Here is a 22549-nt window from a genome sequence, read left to right as displayed (position 1 = left end):
GATTTTCTTTTTACATTTTCTTTTCTCAATGGGCAAACAATGAAATGTATTAACTGTTTGGTAAAGTTTTTAGTGCTTCGTTTTTTGAGCCTGAATATTTTATAACATGTTACAATGAAGATTGTAGTGTACAAATCCACATTTATAATATATAATATGTATGTTATGATGCAATAAAAATAAAGTAATGATTATATTATATCCACCTGCTTTTTTTCTGTAAGTAAATGAGTATCAACACACTGCCAAAGGAAGGGGCCGGTCATGGAAGTCCATAGTTGGCTGAAACTGAAAGTACGTAAAAAATGTGGCATATAAAAATTACATGCAAAAAATATCTATATTTGAAATAGACAGGTGTTTGCATTTTGTACATTCAATATCTACCTGCAATGTCGGGTAACTATCTTTCCTGGTAACATATCCCATACGATGCTTGTCATGTACATAAGTCAATGCATGCCTATCAGGGGACACTTTACTACAAGCAACTAATATGAATATTAGTTTCCTCCAATACAGCAGACAAACAAAGGTTGACAATTTCATTGAATTCATGAACATGATACTAGTAGGGTGCTTGCCGAAAACCATATTCTGTATATCTGTATGGCATGGTCAATGAATCGTCATACTCACATATGCTGTCTACCTATACTCAACTGAACACAGGTATACCAGTTTGCACAGAGTTAGAATACCTAAGAGGATACCTATAGCCAGTGCTTGACATGGGCTTAAATAGGTGCCGGTACTCATTTTGGGTGCCGGTACTGTTTATATTTAGGTGCAGGAGCTCCACAATACTTTTGAGCTAATATTATATAAGAGGAACAGGAGCTCAAGCAGGTGAGCTCCTTAGCACCGGTGAGGTCCTGCCCAAGTCAAGCATTGCTTATACACCTACTTTCTGGAGGGTCATCAATACTGTCTGCTGAAAGCTGCATCCCCTCTCACTGCATGGGGCTGTCAATTAATGATCATAAATGTTTCATGAGTGTATACCTCAGTTATTATAAGACACAAAACGCATAAACAGCTTGTGGAGAACATTTAAAATCTGAAAATGTTGCCATGGAAACCCATAAAATGACATAACTCTTGTGGTCACCCTTGACTGAACTGGCAAAAAGTATGTATGATCTGAAGGAATTCACAGGTTCAAGGTAGAGTAGGAAAAACCCCTGACATATTCAGGATGAAAAGAGGCACAGGGACATCTACCTGCATTACAATTCAGTCACAGGTGTTGGGAGAAAAAGGGGACATAATGGGAATGCTGGCTTGTTATCAGAGAGGAAGAGGCAAAGCGAGAGTGTATACTCTCTGCCAACGAGGTCGATGAGAGAGTCGAATTTGGTCAACAACAAAAACAATGAATTTGCTACGTGAGTCTTATTTCATCCAACATAAGTTTGGTCATGGTTAGGTTGTTACGAATACACTGATATAATTGGATGCGCGTAGCATTTCGGCAGAAAAAACAACAACGTTATATCCGAGTTGCGTCTATGGAGTTGTGACCGTTGTGCACACGCGTATCTGGCCTCTCATTGGCTAGAATGGTCCCACCTGATCTCGCCACCTCCCGGCTGCCTTCCATCTTTGAGGACATGTATTTCCATTGTTAGAGCGGTCACTCGATTATCTTGAAAATATAATAGATTATCTTTATTGTCATGCATTGTTTCCAGGGGGACACATTTTCTGGGTGGATAGACAGGAAGTTGCATGTTTCACAGAAGGATGTAGCTAGCTAGAAGTTAGTTTGCTCAAAGATAAACGTTTATGTTGAAAAATAAATACGTCTATGGCTCTGGGGTGCAAAGACACCAATGTTGTTTCAGTGTTGAGTTGAAAACCAACGCGTTGGACCTGTTTGGTAACGTTAATCGTCGTCAGGATCCAGAAATCAGGTAACTTTAGCTAGCTAAAATGCTATTCAAGTTAGCAGGGGTGTAAATCATCTTTACGCCGATTCTGTTGCAAAACGTTTACTCAGACGGAAAACGTAAACCAGAGTTTCTATTGGACAAATAATGGTAGGTCCCTCCTCGTTTCATTCAGTTTGTTTCCGTTTGGTTGTTAAACGGTAAACGGTTTTCGTAATGAATACACCCCTGCTTAACTAGATAGCTAAAACCACTGCAGTAGCCAGCTAACATGCCACCTAATTTAACATATCACGGCGTAGCAGTCTGGACTCAGACAGAATGTATTGGCACAGACAGCCTTCGTGGGTTGGGAGTTGTGACCACAGTATGTGAGCCGAGCGTGCCCAACTTGACTGGAGCGCAGAACGAGTTTCCCCAAGGCTGGAACTTCGGCCTTCTCCAGTAGCGTTCACTTCATGAGCTCACGCCTCGATCACACTGACAGTGTTTGCATTTTGGTAGCAGAAGTACATTCATTTCAAATGGAACGCTGCGTTTGCCTTGCAGAGGCAGTTGTAGTACGTTCAGTATGGCACATACATTGGATTTATTCAACATATGCATCAAACTGTATGTGTAGACGGCTTGACAATGGTAGTAGAAGCTGAATGTTCTTTTGTTGCACACATCCAGATGATAGTGCATACCATTTTGCGCAACAACACTGTCGGTGTGCCCGCCCATCATGCATTTGTAGGCTACTTTTTAACAAAAAATGTATTATTTGTATTTGTTTTTTTGTATGATTTTTGTTATTTTGTATTTATTTAATTTGCAGGCTACTACATTTTTTTGCAGGCTACTTGTGTGCTACTTGTGCCACAGCATGAGTCATAATATCCATAAAACCTAGCGGTCAAACAGGAAATGGTTCCAGTCATTTTTCCACCATTCATTTTTCACATAAGGGATTTTAGAAACACTTAAAATAAATACTGTTTTGTGTAGGCTTACCTTGGCCTGATGTTTCGCACAAGACAGTTCTCATTTCCTAACTCCGCTGCTGCCGCCGCCGCATTGTTCTCAACACCAATATGCTGGTTAACTTTGCTATTATGCACATAGCAACATGGTCTAGGAAAAGGCGCCAATTCAACAGCACACTGATGTTTCAGAACCGTGGACAGTGACCGTTATCCAATGTGGGAGAATGTGCATTTGTTATAAAATAATATCATTTTTATTAGTGTTGCACCATTGTTCTTACATAATATAAAATAGCCTAGTGGTTAGAGTGTTGGGCCAGTAACCGAAAGGTTGCTGGATCGAATCCCCGAGCTGACAAGGTAAAAATCTGTCGTTCTGCCTCTGAGCAAGGCAGTTAACCCCCTGAAGAGTTAAGAAAATATTTACCAAATAAACAAAAGTAAAAAAATAACACAATACAATAACAAGGCTATATACAGGGGGTCCCGATACCAAGTCAATGTGCGGGGGTACAGGATAGTCAAGGTAATTTGTACATGTAGGTAGTGGTGAAGTGACTATGCATAGATAATAAACACCAAGTAGGAGCAGTGTACAAAACAAATGGGGGGGGGGGCGTCAATGTAAATAGTCCGGTGGCCATTTCATTAATTGTTCAGCAGTCTTATGGCTTGTGGGTAGAAGCTGTTAAGGAGCCTTTTGGTCCTAGACTTGGCGCTCCGGTACTGCTTGCCATGTGGTAGCAGAGAAAACAGTCTATGACTTGGGTGACTGGAGTCTGACAATTTTTTGGTATTTCCTCCGACACCGCCTATTATATAGGTCCTGGATGGCAGGAAGCTTGGCTCCGGTAATGTACTGGGCCGTACATACTACCCTCTGTAGCGCCTTATGGTCAGATGCCGAGTAGTTGCCATACCAGGCGGTGATGCAACCGGTCAAGATGCTCTCGATGGTGCAGCTGTAGAACTTTTTGAGGATCTGGGGACCCATGCCAAATCTTTTCAGTCTCCTGAGGGGGAAAAGGTGTTACCGTGCCCTCTTCACGACTGTCTTGGTATGTTTGGACCACGATAGTTCGTTGGTGATGTGGACACCAAGGAACTCGAAACTCTCGACCGGCTCCACCACAGCCCCATCGATGTTAATGGTGGCCTGTTCGGCCCGCCTTTTCCTGTAGTCCACGATCAGCTCCTTTGTCTTGCTCACATTGAGTGAGAGGTTGTTGTCCTGGAACCATACTGCACCGAGAGGGTGTTCTCCGCTGCTGGCCTGCACTCCAGGCACCATCTCATGAGCCTGAAGCCACAGACTCTGTGGGCTGAGCCTAATATGTCATTTATAGTTTAATTTAATTTTAAGTAATTCACAGTCTAAATGCACAATATATAGACTGATTTAATACAACAACATGTTGTTTAAATGCCGAGCGCTTAATGTTCCTGCCAACCTAGTGTGTCGCACTCGCAAATGCTTCACAATTGATTTATTTGTAGGCTTTAGTCTTGAAATAATTGAAATAATAGACTCCATTCACATATTATGGTTATGACCAAGTTCGAGTTAACGTTAGAGAGAAACTAGATAGCTAGCAGAAGTTAGCCAAGCTAGCTGTGACTTTCAGTTAAAGCTGTCATTCACATGAAAATTGCACTGTGTTTGCTAACTATTTTGCTAACTAAAGTCAGTTTTTAAATATGCATGTGGAATTAACCAACAGGTATTTATGTTTATAATACGCTCCCACGTGTGAATGAATTAGACCAGCTAATGTCAGTCAACCACTAGCCCTTGACCATGACTCAGTTCCATTACATTACACATAAGAGTCACATAAGAGTAAAGGCATCTTCTGTAGGGGGAGTTTTGTTAAGCGCCCCAAAGCTCAATCTGAACATTAACACATTTTCAACGAACAAGGTTAAATTGATACAAACATTGATCTATTTAGGGCGTAAATCGTTATTTTCTTTTGGCCGGTAGTTTTTAGGTATTGGGACAATCAGCGAAACGGCTTCAGGAATGGTAATGCGAGCTGGTCTGCGCATGCCTGAAGTGGACCACCAGTTTTGAGTCCAAGATAGGATAGTGCTGTGGGGCCTGATCACCTCCGTGAAAGCACTGTAACAAAGCGTTTTAAAACGTTTAGCAACGGAAAGTTAAAATGTGCATCTTATCAGATCAATTCAGGCACTCCCTGTTTCCATCTGTTTTCTTCCATTTGGTGACTAATGAATGCGACCCAGGCCCTTCGTCATGGCTGGACCCATCACAGCAGCTGAGCTTCTCCACCCAATCCCCCCATACATATGGATGGAAATGAGAAGTGACTTATCCAGGGTACTGCTGCAAGAGCACTAATCAGTGCTAATCTGTTCTGGACCAGATTAGAGCCACGTTATCCAACATCTCTCCTTTTCCTCTCTGTACAAAGGAGAGGCTCCTTCTGTGTTCCGTCTGTTTTAACACTTTTAAACCAGTGTGTCTTGGTTGTTGTTCTCGTCTCGCGGCGATCTGGTACGAAGCCGTCGCCGACTAGCTCTTTCGTTTCTCACCTGAGTTGCTTTCCTGTTGCGCCGATGGACGCTCCCTCCTCATCCACCTCTTCTCCTTGGGACTTAGCGTTCATGCTGTCATCATCATAATTTATCTTGTCTCCTATGGGGATTAACATAAGCATGAGTCTCAGGCACCGTGGACACTGACTCCCCTTTGTCCTCCTCTTAAAACGCTTTGGAGATTTTTATCTCTCTTTTTTCGTGATCCTTTTTTTTCTCCTTGGGGGGGAAGGTAATCAAGGAGGGGGGGGCGAAGATGCTGAACCAGGGGGCCGTGATGCTCTTTACAGGGCTCTGTGGGGCACTGGTGGTGCTGGCGATCGCCTACTATACCTACTGGTAAGTCCTGTTGAGGGAGCAGTGAAGGGCCGCGTCAGAACTTTCTAAGAACTTTATAGACATGACTGGTTCCGCTTCCACAGTGAGTCAGTTCGTTGACTCCAACTGCTTGAGGCTGTGTGCAACCACAAACTATAATCTAAAATCTCTTGTACTACCTGACACTGGTTTTTGGGAGTGTAGACTGGGCTTGGTTGGTTGTTGTCTCGGAAGCACTTTAAATTAAGTTGACTTCTGTGGGTTTGCCTTGTTATTTGTTCTGGAGTGGCTCGGGTCCTTCTGCTGCTGGACATCTTGGCCGAGTTTAGCCCATTTTGGCCTTTGGAAGGCCAATGGAGGCCAGACTGTTTTTCCCTGTTAATCAGTTTAGCCCTGAGTGGCTATTGCTAATCTCTGCCACGTCCCACGTCCAATCAGGCCTTTTGTGTGTGTGTGTGTGTGTGTGTGTACCCTTGCGTACTTGGTAGCCTTCTAAATGGCTTTAACCTGGTACACAATCAATGGCAATTTACATCCTTTGTATGCCTTGTAGGCTAGGCCAGGGGTTGTAAATCTTTTCTGTTTCAAGACTCACTGAAATGCTTAAACAAATATTTGGGGACCCCTACATCGGAAATCGCATTGTGAAATGTTATTTTTATAAGTGTCAATGTGTTAATGCCTACATACATACGAAATGTGAGATGTTTTAGCCTTACTGCTGTTATTTTCAATTTGTAGTTTTATCTACTGAAAACTGTCTGAGGCCCCCTAGTTGAGAAACAGTGGACTTCTTAGGAAATGTTTTGGGTAAATCATCAAATGATCATCAAATAACACGGACACACCAGTTGGTTTCAAACTAATAGACAAGCAGCCTATACAAGCACCATGCCCATAGAAAGCAAGATATGAGTTGAGAGACATCTGAACATCCCCAAAAAACCTCTAGGCCTGGGTATAGACTTTTATTTGTAATTATATATATTTTTTTACACGTGTTCTATTTCTTCCACTCAATTTCATTCAGTAATTAGAATAGTGTATGTGGAGGGGAGAAGAAAGCAGGACACGGTCTCCCCCACCGCCCTTATACCTGGAGGGAAATTCTGGCTGAACTTTTTTAACCTCTTTGTGTGTGTGTGTCTCACTCGGTTCGTTGTCCCAGTATTGAGGCCAGCCATTCGTCTGAGGGGATCAGGTGATAGCAGACTCTCCCCTCCCTCTCCCCCCCCAAACACACCCGCTCCACCGGGCAGGCTGGGGGAGCGTCTCCCTCTCTTGTTTTGTCTCGCTCTCCCTTTTTTTTTTCCTGTGTGGGGACAAGTTTCCCACTCTGCTAATGGACGGCCTTGTGAGATGTCATTAGTCTCTTAGGCACGACTCCAAAATTAACTCATGTTTACTGAGGAGGGCTGGTGTTTCTCGCGCTCTCTTTCCCACTATTTGTAATTCTCACTCTGAACCTGACTGTGGGCGAAGCTAGGGCTTCACACTTTGACAAAACTACTTGCTCTCTCTTCCAGAACAAGGTTAGTGGTATTTCTGCTCCTTTCCAAGGGGTTTTTGACGGGAATGGGATGTTATTTATGAATATTGACCTTGTTGAGACGATGGAGCCATTTAAATATTTTTTTTTTTTACTAGTAATACCGTGTTAAAACTCAATCACCTGTTTGACTGTGAACTGATGCTCCTACTGTAGAGAAATAGATAGGCTACACCGGTAGTTTCAATGGAGATCAACTGCATTTTAACCATGCATGCTATTATCTGCTCGCAGGTGCCAGACGCACTGTAGCAACTGCTTGTATTATTAGACCGCTTGCAGAGTTGACTTAGCGTGGGTGCACCTTTTGACGTTTGACTGCCGTGGTTGTTTGGTGAAGGAGGCAGTCCAAGGCATTGCAACCTGATGTCAATGTGGGACAAACCTGAAGTTTGATTAGCCTATGCCAAAAGATCAGTATCCGTAGAGAATGTCACCCTTGTGGAAGTCTGCTTGATTCTTGAGCTTCGGATAAGGTCGTTTTCTGGCCCACTTCAGTGCTATCTGCAGGAAACGGCCTTCATTTAATGGGCCATTTAAAACATGGGTCCTACAGACCTACACCACACCCTGTTATGCCTTGGCTTTATGGCATCCATCACAACTCCTCAGGGCAGTGAAGTTAGAATAGAATTTTGAAGTATTTAGAAAGTGTATTGGGAAATCATAGTCAGCCCACAGAGAAATATGCTTGCTCAACAGTATAGCTTCCTTCCTCACAAGTCCTTACCGACCCTTGATCTCGGATCCTCTGCTTCTCAAACACAAGTGACCCGCACTTGACTACACTGTGGACTACGCTGTTGAAAAGATAGCAGTTCGATAGCACTGAGATGTTTCAAGCTGGGGAATGAGGTTACAAATCCAACTTGTTTACACTCACACCTCTAAACTCATTCCACAGTGACCCCAGTTGTTGAGCAGAGTGCAGCTGCAGATCCGGGTCACGGCACCACTACTGTCCTCTTGACCGTGTCTTAGCCAACTATAGAAAACCTAGCAGTTCAATAGCTTGAAATGTCTCCACCCACGCTAAGTAGTGAGGTTATGAATCCAACTCCGTTACACACACACACACACACACACACACACACACACACACACACACACACACGGAGGATGGTGAGTGTTTGTTCAGCGGGACCATGTTAATGTTCTCTCAGCCCTCTGTTCCCTCAGTTCCCACAGCCCTATGTTCCCACAGCCCTATGTTGCCTCAGTTCCCACAGCCCTGCTCCCTCAGTTCCCACAGCCCTATGTTCCCTCAGTTCCCACAGCCCTATGTTCCCACAGTTCCCACAGCCCTATGTTCCCACAGTTCCCACAGCCCTATGTTCCCTCAGTTCCCACAGCCCTATGTTCCCTCAGTTCCCACAGCCCTATGTTCCCACAGTTCCCACAGCCCTATGTTCCCTCAGTTCCCACAGCCCCATGTTCCCTCAGTTCCCACAGCCCCATGTTCCCTCAGTTCCCACAGCCCCATGTTCCCTCAGTTCCCACAGCCCCATGTTCCCTCAGTTCCCACAGCCCCATGTTCCCTCAGTTCCCACAGCCCCATGTTCCCTCAGTTCCCACAGCCCCATGTTCCCTCAGTTCCCACAGCCCCATGTTCCCTCAGTTCCCACAGCCCCATGTTCCCTCAGTTCCCACAGCCCCATGTTCCCTCAGTTCCCACAGCCCCATGTTCCCACAGTTCCCACAGCCCCATGTTCCCTCAGTTCCCACAGCCCCATGTTCCCTCAGTTCCCACAGCCCCATGTTCCCTCAGTTCCCACAGCCCCATGTTCCCTCAGTTCCCACAGCCCCATGTTCCCTCAGTTCCCACAGCCCCATGTTCCCTCAGTTCCCACAGCCCCATGTTCCCTCAGTTCCCACAGCCCCATGTTCCCTCAGTTCCCACAGCCCCATGTTCCCTCAGTTCCCACAGCCCCATGTTCCCTCAGTTCCCACAGCCCCATGTTCCCTCAGTTCCCACAGTCCTATGTTCCCACAGCCCTGCTCCCTCAGTTCCCACAGCCCTATGTTCCCTCAGTTCCCACAGCCCTATGTTCCCACAGTTCCCACAGCCCTATGTTCCCACAGTTCCCACAGCCCTATGTTCCCTCAGTTCCCACAGCCCTATGTTCCCACAGTTCCCACAGCCCTATGTTCCCACAGTTCCCACAGCCCTATGTTCCCTCAGTTCCCACAGCCCCATGTTCCCTCAGTTCCCACAGCCCCATGTTCCCTCAGTTCCCACAGCCCCATGTTCCCTCAGTTCCCACAGCCCCATGTTCCCTCAGTTCCCACAGCCCCATGTTCCCTCAGTTCCCACAGCCCCATGTTCCCTCAGTTCCCACAGCCCCATGTTCCCTCAGTTCCCTCAGTTCCCATGTTCCCACAGCCCCATGTTCCCACAGCCCCATGTTCCCTCAGCCCCATGTTCCCACAGCCCCATGTTCCCTCAGCCCCATGTTCCCACAGCCCCATGTTCCCTCAGTTCCCACAGCCCCATGTTCCCTCAGTTCCCACAGCCCCATGTTCCCTCAGTTCCCACAGCCCCATGTTCCCTCAGTTCCCACAGCCCCATGTTCCCTCAGTTCCCACAGCCCCATGTTCCCTCAGTTCCCTCAGTTCCTACAGCCCTATGTTCCCACAGCAACGATGTTCCCTCAGTTCCTACAGCCCTATATGTTCAAATTACTTAAGTAGATGCTGAGATACATACATCTCAGAAAATGCCTTTTTGGCTGCTGGAATATTGACAAAGGTCAAGGTCATAGTGATTTAAACAATTCAGTAGGTTCCATATATCCTCTCACATTTGTGTAGATGCTGAAATACTCAGCATGTTCTACATTTATAACAATAAGCATTGGTGCCAATTTTGATTGAAATTGGTCCAGTGGGTACTGAGGGACCACAGGGCTGGAGGGACCACAGGGCTGGAGGGACCACAGGGCTGGAGGGACCACAGGGCTGGAGGGACCACAGGGCTGGAGGGACCACAGGGCTGACCTCTGATCAGATGCTTGAGGTCACTCAAGTTCACACTCTTTGGGTGGAACCTCCTGTAGAGTTGGTACAGCAGGCCTGTAGTACGCACACATACACACAGCCATTGATTTGACTCTTTGTTTCTAGGATGTGATTTGACAAAAACAGTGTGACTTTGACTTAATGCTCATTATGTTATTAGGCCACTGTGTAGTTATCAGTGTTTTAGGATGGGTTCAGTATAGCTTTGGAAAGTAGCCTATTTTATTCCTGAGACTGAACATAGGAATTGGGGCACAGTAGATGAAATCTCTGTAGTAGATACAGTATTACTAATTCTGTAGTATTACTAATGATCGTAACATGTGGGAGGGAGTGGAGTGGTGCAGGCCTGCTGTTTGAGGGTGTGTGTGGGGTCTAGAGTTAGCAAAGAGGACATACCAGAATCCCAGAGATGCTGAATGGGGCCAATGTTGCCAATTTAGAGCCGTTGTTGCTATATTTAGCAAGTTTTGAAACTGCTCCAGAGACTGTTAAAAGAGACTAGCAACAAATGCAGCTACTTATCAGGCTGCCTTGGAGAGTTTTGATAGCATTTGGTGACTTTTCCCACTCAATTCTGGGAGTATCTATCTGCAACAGAAGTCACAGCAAGAGCGCACAAACCGTTAACACTTTGACAACTGCTGATGTAAAAGGGCTGTATAAAATATATTAGATTGATAGATTGACAGGCACAGAAGCAAGGGGAGAGGGTGTGCGGCGGGAGAAGGGGCGAAAACGCTACCTTGGGGATCGCAGCTGTGCTGCAGCAAGGCAAGTTTGTGCTCTGACGTTGAAAACAAAAGTAGTCAAAACACTGAATTGGGCTAGTTTAGGAGTTGGACACCTGGTGTGGGTGTCTGTGTGTGTGTGTGTGAAAAAGAGAGCGAGTTGCTGACCTTGTTCCAACGAGGTGAAAGGGCGCGTGTGTGCGTGTGTGTGTGTGTGTGTGTGTGTGTGTGTGGGTATGCGGACATGTACATATCAGTGAGAGGGAGGTTATGTGCAATGCCATTTGGGTGAAAAGGAGTTTATTTTTGTGGGCAAGCTGTGTTTTTAGCCTGATACTTTCCTATTTTATATTGGGGAAATATAAATGGAAATGAATCACAGAAACTAACTGGTTGTCTGCTGAACTCCTCAGAATTAACCTGCTCTTTCTTTTCCTTTTTTTGTCACAGTTCTCTGAATAATTCAGTTGTATGTTGTTTGCAGTTTTTTCTTTTCTTTTTGCGGCCATTTGGTGCAAGTTTAGATTCTGTTTTGGGAAAGAGTTAAGATTGTTCAGATCTTCCCGTCTTTAAACTGGGACGGCAGGGTAGCCTAGTGGTTAGAGTGTTGGGCCAGTAACTGGATCGCATCCCCGAGCTGACAAGTTAAAAATCTGTCGTTCTGCCCCTGAACAAGGCAGTTAACCCACCGTTGTAAATAAGAATGTGTTCTTCACTGACTTTCCGAGTTAAATAAATAACTGATTGTGAATAGTTTGTAATGGGGTTCTTCTCTGTCCCACAGGTCTGTGGTATTGGCTGACGGGCCGTGCAAACGGGGCTTGTGAAGGGATTCCACCGTGGTAAGGTGCACTGGAATTTCAGAAAATGATCTCTCTTCCACTATTAACCCAGCCTCATCGAAGGGGTCAGGGGTTTTCCCTGACCGTGTGACCTGACTAGCCAATACGGCTCAGACTTATTCCTGGTCAGATCAGTTAGTCAGGTGAAACTCCTTGCCCTCATATTCATAAACATCCTCTTTTAAAGGGTAGGATGCATTCGTTTTTACTCACCGAAGTAACAACAGTGTTGTCAAATACTTAGTAACTTAGTTACTGTAGTCACGATCAAAGTCATGTTTTTTTTAACATATTTATGAACTTATTTTGGATATCTTCAGAACTACCCACAATGCACTATTTCTCAACATCATATGGAGAACCGGTGCTACCTGGTGGCATTTTCCACAGAATTAAACGGAAATGCATTTTTTCTTTATGGTGTTCTCCCCCAGGTCGGCCGTAGTGTGTTGGTAGCCCTGCTAGCCCCCAGACAGCCCTGGCCATGGGGCTGATAGCGTACATCAAGAGCCTGTTCATCCTTCAGCTGCTCGTTGGCTTTGTGTTTGTGGTCAGCGGCCTCATCATCAACTTCATCCAGCTCTGCACCTGCGTCCTATGGCCCATCGACAGGCAGCTCTACAGAAAGATCAACACCCGCCTCTCCTACTCCCTCTGGAGCCGTGAGTCACACTCATAGTCTTGAGTCGTGTGTGTGTATTTATTTGTGTGTCGGGGGGGGGGGGGGGGGGCTAGGCTCGAAGCTATTGTCCCAAAAGAAACCAGTCTTAAATGCAGTGCAAACTCCACCCACATGTTGTACTGGTTTTGGTGTTTCCCTCTATCCCTCTAGTTGCTGTGTTGTGTGCATTCCTCTCTCATGTGGCGCAATGGATTTTGGTCATTGTAGTTAATTACCACGTTTTCTGCACTGAACTAGGTTGAATATTTGTCTATTGAAAACTACGACTCCCTACAGCATCCCACAGTTCTTGATTTGATGTCTTTCATGCTTGATAGGATATTTCTCTAGAGAAATGCGTTTTGAGCTCACAAAAAAACTAAATGGAATTTGAGTAATTGAACCAACTTCGGTTGGACCAACTATAATCAGAAAACATAAAAATGATTTGGTTAGTCGTTGATGGTGTACTTAATAATCATGAGCAGACAGGATGGACTGGTTGATGTGCAGATAGTACTCTGTGGCTGCACCACGGCGTGCTTGGAGTGTGTGTGTGTGTGTGTGTGTGTGTGGTGGTTGCACTGTTGTTCTTGACTGAGTTTACACTGATTTTTACAGGAATTGAGACTGGTGTAATGTAGTTCATTGCGACGGTTCGTTGCGACTGGTTACATGCTGACCAGACCGCTCCCATTGCATGCGCGAGCGTTGCAAAATAAATGTACACGTTATTGTTATTGCACCCACTCTGCCCACGCACGTCTGCGTAGCCAGGCGCTAAAATAGAACTTGGTTCTATTTGTGACACTTGAAGCGCTGCAAGTCCGGCCTCTCCCATCTCCTCATTGGGTTTTAGGAGCATATACCCACGTGCCACCTCTTTGGTTTTTAGGAGCATATACCCACGTGGGTGATTGAAAGACGAACTAAGGTTCACAATCCAGTCCAGTTGGTGGTGGTAATGTGCCTTAAAGTTGGTTGCCAACCACCATATAAAGTCAGAAGAAGAAGCCTGAAGGAGGAGAGATTACTAAAAACAAACTCTGTTTACCCTTTTATCTGTGGATTAATTGTCGGGGGGAGAACCTTGTGCATTTCAGGTAAAAGAACAACCCAATGTTTATATCCCAGGACAAAATAGCTAGCAACAGAAAGCTAGCTAGCTAAATTGCCATAAATGTTTGCTTATCGACAAGTCACCAAATTAATATAGTTGGTTTTGATATTTCAACCTGCGTTTCCTGAATGCGTCTGGTGTGGGGGGGACAAAATTGACACCAGTTTGCGACTGGGTGGTTCATTGTGACGGAGTTTACACTGGTTCGTTGTTAACTCTCTGCTGGCACTCTCTGTCCTGTAGAGCTGGTGATGCTGCTGGAGTGGTGGTCGGGTACAGAATGCACCATATTCACAGACCAGGCCACGGTGGACAAATTTGGCAAGGAGCACGTCATCATCATCCTCAACCACAACTACGAGATCGACTTCCTCTGCGGCTGGACCATGTGTGAACGCTACGGCGTGCTTGGAGTGAGTACGTGATAGAGGGGATGTGTTTAGCTGCCTATATCTACTGTTTATGAAAATATCATGTTTGGTAGGTTGGCTGAACGAAGTCGTTTCGCCTTGTCTTCTCAGGCTTCAAAGGTCTTGGCCAAGTACGAACTGCTGAAGGTGCCTCTGATTGGCTGGACCTGGTACTTCCTGGAGATTGTCTTCTGTAAGAGGAAGTGGGAGGAGGACAGAGACACCGTGTTCAAAGGCCTGACCCAGCTAAAGGATTACCCTGAGTTTATGTGGGTGAGTAGGACGACAAACCGACAACACAATGACGTTTTCCCCTCTCCCTTTGACCATCAGCCTGTCGCTGTATGGAGTTGTATCCTGGGGCGTGTTCATTAGGCAACAAACAGATGAAAAATGCCCATTTCTGTTTACCGTTGAATGTTTTCCACTGAGTGCCCAAATAAACACGCCCCAGATTCGTTGGCGGGTACGTGCACACAATTTAAGCCAGTAATCTGACAAGCTCTCATGGGGGAAAATGCAAGGGAAGAGAGGGTCTGAGGGGAGGAATCAAAGAAATACAACTGAGATTCCGTGTGTATGTTGTTTGTACATGTGTACGTGTTACTGTGGACAGTGTTGCCAGAGAGGCACATCAGGGTGTGTCTGAGGTAGTTCACCTCTGTTGGCGTTCCTACCTTCTGTTGTTTCCAGTGGGACACGTAGGGATTACAAGGTCATGAGCTTAGTGTGTTAAGTGTTTACCGCTCCAAAGACATCAACAGTGTGCGTGTGTGTCGACTTGTCTCTCTCTTTCTTCAGTTCCTCTTGTACTGTGAAGGCACCCGTTTCACACCGAAGAAGCATGAGATCAGTATGGAGGTAGCAGAGAGTAAAGGTCTACCAAAACTCAAATACCATCTACTGCCCAGAACCAAAGGCTTCACCACAACACTGAGCTGTCTCAAAGGCACAGGTGGGACACAAGCACACACAAGCACGTGCACACACACACACACATTTGCTGCATCACACTTATGGTCGCACTCTTTCCTTTCTCAGTATCTGCTGTGTACGACGTGACACTAAATTTCAGAGACAAGAAGGTCCCAACACTGCTGGGAATTGTCAGTGGAAAGAAGTACATGGCGGATATGAATATCACGTAGGTGGCGCCTATCCCTCTCCCACAAACAAAGGCAGTGCACTGGTCCTAAATGTGACCTATGGGTCCTTTGACCTGCTGACGTACTGTATCACCAGTACAGTGACTTGCTGCCCTTTAGTAGCGTTGTACTGAATTGACAGTTCCCCTCCTTCCTGTATAGGCGATACCCAGTGGAGGAAATCCCAGAGGACGAGAAGGAGTGTGCAACCTGGCTTCACAAGCTCTACCAGCGGAAGGTGCCGGAAACTCAGCTTTCCCTCCCATTTCTTTACCCTTTCTAGCCATAAGTCAATGACTCTCTCCACTAATTAAATATTGACAACATTCTCTCTTTCTTCCTTTCTCTTTCTGTAGGATGCACTGCAGGAGCACTACGAGAAGGAGGGCAGTTTCCCCGGTCCCGCTATCAAGCCCCCCCGTCGGCTGTGGACGCTGCTCAACTTCCTCTTCTGGGCCACCCTGCTTCTCACCCCCCTCCTAAACTTCGCCTGTGGGGTGTTTGTCAGCGGCTCTCCCGTCCTTATCGTCGTCTTCTTGATCTTCTGCATCATCGGTGCGGATGCCACCCATTTAGCCTGCGCTTAGCCTACTGCTTTTTCCAAGTTCTTATGTCGTTAGGACCTGCCTATACTAAATAATCTCATTTTGACTCAGAATAACAGAATAAGCCTAGTCCTAGACTAAAAAGCTATTTCAGTAGAGATTCTCCATTAAGCATGCATTTTAGTCCAGGACTAGGGCTCCCAAGAGGCGCAGTGGTCTAAGGCACTGCATCTCAGTGCAAGAGGCGCCACTACAGTTCCTGGTTCGAATCCAGGCTGTGTCACAACCGGCCGTGATTGGGAGTCCCATAGGGCAGCGCACAATTGGCCCAGCGTCGTCCGGGTTTGGCCGGGGTAGGCCGTCATTGTAAATAAGAATTTGTTCTTAACTGACTTGCCTAGTTAAATAAAGGTTAAATAAATAAATATTTAAAAAATATTAAATTATTCTGCTCTAAATGTATAGTTTCATATAGCATTGCTCTAGACTACCTTTTTCCACTGGTGGGACTTTTTCAGTTGATAGCACCAGCACAAGATTTGGACGCACCAATTTCTTCGCAACTGAGCGCCGGTTAATGACTTGACCTGTGGTTTTGCATTCCATACAGAACAAGGCTGATAATAACTAGCCATCTTTTAAATTATGTAAGCGCCCCTGCGGAAATCAAATGAGCATAAAAAAAATCCCATCAAAGTCAATCTCTCTGCTTAAGATAGTTATCTGTTGTTTTTGCATGGGCTGCTCAATCCACCGCATCCTCCGATGTCGGCCTTCTGCATTTGGGGTGGAAGGTGGCAGAGCTACAGCTGTGTTTGTCAGACCAGGAGACATCCTGAAAATCAGTCTTCTCACGAAAACCTTTGTAGTGTCGGAACGGTTTGCGGTACAAACTAATATGACCCCTCTATGGAAAGATATCTCTCGCAAACACATACAGGATTCCCACAAGCCTCGTCTGAAGGTAGACAGACCGATACGAGTAAAAAAAAAAAATTATGGGAAAATATATGGAAGTACTTTAGTGCCAAAAAAGGGGTTAAATACAGGTAAAAATAATAATAATTTGTCTCTTCAAAACATATCTCCTTTTGATGTATTTTTGGACTGTCTGTTGTGCCATGTATGAATATGTTATTCAATACGTTAATACGGGCTAATAGCAGTAAGACCAAATTACATTTTTCATGAAATAATTAGTATATATATTTTTTTATATTTACAGGGGTCCTAAAATTCTAAATCAAATTGCTAACCCAGCCCTGGGCCCTTTGACCTAAGGGTTTTTTAACCTATCATATTCACATTGATTGTTTGTTGAGGGGGGAAAAAAACGATCCTTTGCGCAATCTCTAAAAAGGTGCTATTGTTACCGATTTTGAACAGTGTCACTCTACAGTCGTAGGGCCCTATAAAATCAGTTTTATCGTTTCGTAAAATCTGTTTTCCAGATTCTATCTTTGCAGTCAACATTTTAATTGGGGAAGTTTTTTGGGAAATACTTTAGAAATGTTAATTCAAACAGCGCATGATGACTGAATGTGAGTGTTTTGGTCACAGTGTTGAGCCCTGTATAGTATTTATATGTGATTACCCACTCCTGTATCTGCACTTTGTTAATTTGTATTATACCTCTGTTTTTTTTGTTGTCTTCTTCTTTCTTTCTACTATTATTGACAAATCTCTCTCTGTCTCCTCTCTCTTCACAGCCTCCATAGCAGTGCGCCGCCTGATCAGTGTATCTGAGGTGAACAAAACCGGCTCTACTTACGGCAAAATGGAGGGCAAAAAGGAAAACTAGAACTCTTTATGGCAGTCACGTTACGGTCCCTCTACTGTCAACGCTTGGTGTCTGAGCGGTTGTTGCGGTCCCCGCACAGACAGACCCTGTGCAGCCACCCTCCTTCAAAAATAAGTTACAACTCACCAGGAGGGTGGGGGGGATATAACTGAATAGACTTTTTAGACGTAAGTTAAAATATAAATTATGATTGTGACACAGAACACATTTTTTTATGGAATTGTTGCATTTGCCTCCCTGTGAATGCATCCTTCCAGTGAGAGGGGGGTGACAGACAGCAGGACTGAATGGTAGATACCAGAGGGTGTATCTCTAGCACCAAACACTCCCTGCACCCCAGCTTGAGGCCCCCTGTTGGTCTCCTCCGCACAGCCTTGTGGTTCACCTCAGCCACATGCTCCAGAACTTTCCTGTTTCAGCGGTACCACTTCCTCCAACATGCACCCCACTTCCTGCCACAGCAGCCCACCCTAAAGAAGTGCTCTCCACCTATCAAAGATTCACATTTTCTGCTTCAGTATATCTGACTGGGCCAGCCCAACACCAGTCCTACGTCCCTCTGTAGTTTCAGCAAGGGGCTTTACTGTCTGGAGAAGATAGATTCCCAGCATGCTTTAGCTCCCCACCCTTACCCCGATGAAGGTTGGGTGTGGAGGTGAAGGAATCTTAACACCTCTGAGCACATCCTGTTATTTGTTTGTCCGTTTCTTAATGAAACTTGTGCTGAATCCTGACACAAACGAGATTAAGCATGCTGCTACTCCTCCCGTCCTTCCCAGAAAAGCACAGACGTGATGGCCAACCCCGCACCAATAAAATGCAGTATTTAATGTTACTTTAAAGCCAGGTTTGGGCCTGAGCTGATTTCTGAATTGCTTGTAGATTCCATAAATACTGATCGTTATAAACAATAAAACAATTATCATTTGGTTTCCATTGAATATGCAAAAGTGATTGAATGGTGGGTTTACATTTATTTCCCTACAGTACGCCGGAGTGAATTGTTCAGAGGGTTTTGAAGAGCATTTTTTTGGCAATGGTGGATCAACATCTAATTAACACAAATTAATTGTAAAATAGTTAGGCCTACCATCCCACCACACCCCGCCCCCTGTCTAATCGACCCCATTAGTGTATGCAATATAAAATCCGTAACCACAGTTTGAATGCCTTTAGGCCCATCATAAGGTGACGCAAAGCTAGTATAGCAGTCGTCCAGTGACCAAGAGCTGAGGACTCGTCTGAGGACAACACCATCACTAACACTGGCTGTCCCTACCATCCAATTCGGCTGCCAGCAGAATAGAGTCATGCTTTTACGAAGAGCAGGTGAGTGCCCCACAGGCCATTTGCAGAGTGGATTTTCCCATATCCATGATTGGATTTTACAGCATTTTATAAGAAAAAAAAGCATAACACTTTATACATGGCCAGTTATTGGCATTTTAAAATGCTTTACCCCTCCCACCCCCTAAAATTATCCCAATAATATATTATTAAAAAGTAGGCCTACATGGCCCATATTATCAGACGGGCGTGTTATTTTAGCAATAAGATTGATCACCTACAGTGTATAAAACTGATGAAGCATAGTGGCTATATATAGATGGCTAAAGCTTGGGGTTAACCATCTGCATTAATACCCCACTGGTCTAATAATTAGATCAGACTAGATTATATTTTTGCTAGTTAGCCAGGTATGTATTGATGAGCCCAGTATGGGGCAGTTGGACAGTTGAGGAAGCAAAGCTGTTGATCCTACTGCTTCATCTGCTGTTTCTGCTGTGTGGCTCCTACTGCTGTTGCTGCTGCTCTACTGCTGCTGTTGCTGCTGCTCCTGCTGTTGTGCGGCTCCTAATGCAGTTGCTGCTCCTACTGCTGCTTCTTCTGCTGCTGTTCCTGCTGCTGCTTGGATCATCAGAGTCAACAGAACCAGCATATCCAACCGATGGAGCTGCTGGTCCATGATCAGCCACAGCAGGCAGGACAGAAGCCCAGGGTGGAGTTGGGCTCTGGCTTGGGCAGGGGCATGGGAAGCCACATGGGTACTCTGGGTGGTGGGCAATGCTATTTGCCTCTGGGTCCATTGATCATACCAGAGTGGTGGAAAGGGGCTCCATGTGTTACGTGAATAACCCGGGGACCCGGTTGGATTGGGGCACCGGGTGACAGAGGTTTGGCGCCAGGTAGGACTTGCTAGGCATGGGCACCAGATGGCAGATGGGTTCCATGCCGACGCTGCTTCCGAAGGCCTCTCACCACTTCTTCCAATTCTGACCATCTGGGGAAATGTCTAAACAGTGTGTTCTGATTGGCTCAAACTACTAGAGCATGGTGTTAACAACACTAAAACTGTTGCCTACCTCTAGTTTTCACAGAGGGTAATGTTTGACAAGGGTCTCTAAGTAAATCATATGATTAAAAGGCAAATTAACCACTGGCATGTGTGTTGGTGAATTCTGAGTTTTCTACTGTACAATGAACTCCATTAATGTTGGACGTATCTCTACTGGAGGAGGCTATTTCCCTGTCCAACCAATCCTTAGCAGCACAGGCTTCATTTTAGAAACGAGAGGGATGCACCTTACACCCAGATTAAAAAATATTACAGTTTACTGTAGTGTACTGTATAAAACTATACTACACAATAGTATCCCTCGATCATGTGTAGAACTTACTATAGAATGTTGTTGTATACTGTAGAATACTACAGGCAATACAGTATTACCCTCCCCCCAAAAAAACAAGTAAATACTACAGTAATGTCCACAAAAATACCAGTCCACCAAAACATTACTTTTTTAACTATAAACAAGTACTAATCAAATCAAATTTATTTTTTATTTTTTTCAAATCAAATTTCAAATCAAATTTATTTATATAGCCCTTCGTACATCAGCTGAAATCTCAAAGTGCTGTACAGAAACCCAGCCTAAAACCCCAAACAGCAAGCAATGCATGTGAAAGAAGCACAGTGGCTAGGAAAAACTCCCTAGGAAAAACTCCCTAGAAAGGCCAAAAACCTAGGAAGAAACCTAGAGAGGAACCAGGCTATGAGGGGTGGCCAGTCCTCTTCTGGCTGTGCCGGGTGGATATTATAACAGAACATGATCAAGATGTTAAAATGTTCATAAATGACCAGCATGGTCAAATAATAATAATCATAGTAGTTGTCGAGGGTGCAACAAGCACGTCCGGTGAACAGGTTAGGGTTCCGTAGCCGCAGGCAGAACAGTTGAAACTGGAGCAGCAGCATGGCCAGATGGACTGGGGACAGCAAGGAGTCATCATGCCAGGTAGTCCTGAGGCATGGTCCTAGGGCTCAGGTCCTCCGAGAGAAAGAAAGAAAGAGAGAAAGAGAGAATTAGAGAGAGCATATTTAAATTCACACAGGACACCGGATAAGACAAGAGAAATACTCCAGATGTAACAGACTGACCCTAGCCCCCCCGACACATAAACTACTGCAGCATAAATACTGGAGGCTGAGACAGGAGGGATCAGAAGACACTGTGGCCCCATCCGATGATACCCCCGGACAGGGCCAAACAGGCAGGATATAACCCCACCCACTTTGCCAAAGCACAGCCCCTACACCACTAGAGGGATGTCTACAACCACCAACTTACCGTCCTAAGACAAGGCCGAGTATAGCCCACAAAGATCTCCGCCATGGCACAACCCAAGGGGGGGGGGGCGCCAACCCAGACAGGAAGACCACGTCAGTGACTCAACCCACTCAAGTGACGCACCCCTCCCATGGACGGCATGGAAGAACACCAGTAAGCCAGTGACTCAGAATTGTATTTGCGTATACCCTGCCCATTCACCTCCCCATAACACAATTTGTGCCACCCATAACTAGAGAGAAACCTACATGTCAAGTATAGACTATATTGTGTTCCCTACAAGGTTATAGAAAAGAGCAGAGCTTCTAAACTATCTGTTCAGACCTACCTAGCTAGCTACCGCATATGTAAAATTTACTCTTTTAGTATTTCTCCACTAGGTTTCCTGAAGGAGAAAGCCTATACTTCTATCTCAAAGATAATAAAATAAAAACAGTTACAGCTACAAAAACACTACAGTAAATACTACAGTATACTACAGTCTACAACACTACTACAGTAAATACTACAGTATACTACCATCTGCAAAAATTCTACATTCATTACTATAGTATATACACTATGGTATGTATAGTATGGTTATATGTAAATACCACAGTAAATACTACACTATTCGCTGTAGTGTTTTTGCTGACTTACATACAAGGATGATTTCTGTATTTTGAAAGTTACATATGTTGAAAACTTGATTACTGACAAGCAAAACATGTTGGCACTATGTCAACAATGGAGTAATGAAACAAATACCAAAATATCGTTTTTAGGTGGAATTTTCTTTTAGATAGCTAGGTGGGACAACCACATATCAGAGTCATAGTAAGTCAATTTTTCCTCAATAAAGTAGCTATCATCACAGTCAGAGAAAGTAAGGGGTAGAAAGTAAAGTGCGAGTGTTAGTTCACGAAAGTGAACTATAGTATTATTTCATGTGGGCAGCACTTAATTACCACACGCCTCTCCAATTGTTTCTCGAGGTTCTCAATGAACATTAAATAAAATTAAACAAATTTCTGCTTAATTTGATCCCAGATATGATCAAACAGAGGTCCCACTGGGCACAGACTGGTTGAATCAACGTTGTTTCAACATCATTTTGTCAATGTATTGTGATGTGGAATCAATGTGGAAAATACATTGGATTTTTTTGGTCATCAACCAGTACTGTTTTCATTTCAACCAGCATTGTAAACATTAGAATTAGGGTAAAACTGGAACTTAAATACATTGACTTAACTTAACATGTTGTTACATCAATCTATATTGAACAAAAATATAAACGCAACATGTAAAGTGTTGGTCCCATGTTTTATGAGTTGAAATAAAAGATCCCAGAAATTGTCCATACGCACAAAAAGCATATT

At 44.7% G+C, this 22549-nt stretch overlaps 1 protein-coding gene across 3 annotated transcripts; it reads left to right on the top strand.

The window, feature by feature from the left end:
- The first annotated feature begins 1706 nt into the window (after positions 1–1706).
- Positions 1707–18510, top strand: LOC115195946 (1-acyl-sn-glycerol-3-phosphate acyltransferase gamma). 3 transcript variants are annotated; one of them, XM_029756304.1, is made up of 10 exons: positions 1707–1916; positions 11820–11877; positions 12312–12539; positions 13902–14071; positions 14180–14341; positions 14870–15023; positions 15110–15212; positions 15376–15451; positions 15570–15768; positions 17468–18510. In XM_029756304.1, the coding sequence occupies exons 3-10, from the start codon at positions 12362–12364 to the stop codon at positions 17557–17559; spliced, it is 1134 nt and encodes a 377-aa protein (XP_029612164.1). In that variant the 5' UTR covers positions 1707–1916; positions 11820–11877; positions 12312–12361; the 3' UTR covers positions 17560–18510. The 3 variants fall into 3 exon arrangements, with proteins under 3 accessions (XP_029612164.1, XP_029612166.1, XP_029612165.1); XM_029756306.1 differs by lacking the exon at positions 1707–1916 and adding an exon at positions 5739–5758; XM_029756305.1 differs by lacking the exon at positions 1707–1916 and adding an exon at positions 7052–7269.
- Positions 18511–22549: the final 4039 nt, after the last annotated feature.

The sequence above is a fragment of the Salmo trutta genome, chromosome 6 (assembly GCF_901001165.1).
Source record: "Salmo trutta chromosome 6, fSalTru1.1, whole genome shotgun sequence".
Taxonomy (NCBI): Eukaryota; Metazoa; Chordata; class Actinopteri; order Salmoniformes; family Salmonidae; genus Salmo; species Salmo trutta.
This window is presented reverse-complemented; position numbering and strand designations above follow the sequence as displayed.